General features: G+C 42.3%; 1 protein-coding gene across 1 annotated transcript; it reads right to left on the minus strand.

Moving 5' to 3' along the window:
- Nucleotides 1-6: 6 nt before the first annotated feature.
- On the minus strand, nt 7-1,731 carry LOC106477906 (glycine-rich cell wall structural protein 1-like; the record flags this gene model as incomplete). Its single annotated transcript, XM_013938425.2, has 2 exons — nt 7-487; nt 1,334-1,731. Coding segments are annotated over 2 exons (782 nt in total), but the record flags the coding sequence as incomplete, so codon positions are not given.
- Nucleotides 1,732-2,011: the final 280 nt, after the last annotated feature.

A 2,011-nucleotide genomic window follows, 5' to 3' on the forward strand; every position in this document is an offset into this window, starting at 1 on the left:
ATATCGGTAAAATGTTATTGAAATACGACAACCTTTATTATTTAACTAAGCACCGAGATAAACAGAAACATTTCCATAAAGTTATATTATAGAATTGGCCAAGTTATTGCCAAGGTCTGCTAGCTGGAAGAGGGTGTTTTGGATAACCACCTCCACCACCAGGGGTTCCGTGTCCAGGTCGTTGCCTTGGTGGGTAATAAGGAGGTGGAACAGGAGCAGAGGATTGGAAATTGACGTCAGCAGGACTTTCACTCTTGGTACCAGGTTCGTTGGTGTAGACTTGAGCTCGGAATCCTTCAGGACCAGCAGTGTATTGGACTTTCCTAAATCGTCCATCTGGGTCAGAAAGCTTGTAAGTTCCTCTTACGTTCCCATATCCATCTCCAACCTCCTGTCGTGCGCTAAAACCGCCGTCAGCGGGTGCAACGTAGCTAAATGAATGGGGTGTTGGGATTGAAGGGTACACTGGTTGTTGGCCGTAGCCTCCCTGTGTAGAAATACGGAACTAATTTATACGTATTCAAAAGTTCGTTATTTCTCTGTTGGTTACAAAAGTTTTCTTAAAACACTCTACGAAGGAATCTCATACGTTACCTGTCTACTACGTTGTTTATCTTGTGTATATTAAATCTCACTCATCAAGCTGTTAACGTGGTTTACCCGAGTGTTAATTAACATAAAGTAAAACATTTCGTTACTATTTTCGATTTGCTAATTACTGGACGAACTTAGGTATATCAAGACAACCTAAAGAAAAAGAGGGATTAGTGATATCCTTATCAAAATGGATTACTGAAACCTATATCAAACGAAGCTTTATTGAAATCCAAACTGAACAAAGATTTACTGAGATCTATTCCAAGAGAAATAATAGTTATATTCTAATTTAAGGTAACGTTAGAATTTGGTGCTTAAATCCTCCAGATCAGTTTAATTTCTTAAACAAAAATAATTACATCCTTCTAGAGTTTCTGGTAATTAGGTGAATAAATTCATCTCCCGATTAGTAAATAAAGTCTTTGTTTCAACCCTGATAGATAAAGAATAAAAGTCAGTAAAATGTTTTAACAAGTTTCACTAAACTGCAGTTTCTGTTAAATATCAATAATTTTTGTAGCGAATATGGAAGGCACATTTCACTGGTTCCTAATAATAAAAGTCCCCCAGTGGTATAGCGGTATGTCTGCTGACTTACACCACTAAAAACCATGTTTCGATACCCGTTGTGGGCAAAGCACAGGTAGCCCATTGTGTAGTTTTGTGGTTAATTACAAACAAACTTAATAATAATAAAAAAGCATATACAACTTTATACCAAATTGAAATGACTTACTCCTCCTCGTCCACCACTAATGAATCCATCTGCTATTCCACCTCCGGCCCCAAAGAGTCCGCTTGTTGCTACTCCTCCAGCACCGAACTGCCCACCTGCTGCTAACCCTCCAGCACCAAAGTGTCCACCTGCTGCTAACCCGCCAGCACCAAAGTGTCCACCTGTTCCTACTCCTCCAGAACCAAACTGCCCACCTGCTGCTAACCCTCCAGTGCCAAAGTGACTTACTGCTCCCCCACCACCAAACTTACCACCTGCTCCTACTCCTCCATCACCAAAGTGGCCATCTGTCCCAAACCCTCCACCACCAAATTTCCCACCTGTCCCAAATCCCCCACCACCTAATTGTCCACCTGTCCCAAATCCTCCACCACCAAAGTGGCCGGAGCAGGTGGACACTTTGGTGGTGGAGGATTTGGGACAGGTGGGCAATTAGGTGGTGGAGGATTTGGGACAGGTGGACAATTAGGTGGTGGAGGATTTGGGACAGGTGGCCACTTTGGTGGTGGAGGATTTGGGACAGGTGGACAATTAGGTTAATCCTCAGAATAGTCAATAAAATGGTGTTCATTATGGACTTTTCCTTTAAATATTACAGGTCTTGTCGGTTTTGGGATTTCTTGCTATATGTGAAGCTGGATTCCTTGGAGCAGGAGGAGGAGGAGGAGGAACTGTGGG

The sequence above is a fragment of the Limulus polyphemus genome, unplaced genomic scaffold (genome assembly GCF_000517525.1).
Source record: "Limulus polyphemus unplaced genomic scaffold, Limulus_polyphemus-2.1.2 Scaffold96840, whole genome shotgun sequence".
Taxonomy (NCBI): domain Eukaryota; kingdom Metazoa; phylum Arthropoda; class Merostomata; order Xiphosura; family Limulidae; genus Limulus; species Limulus polyphemus.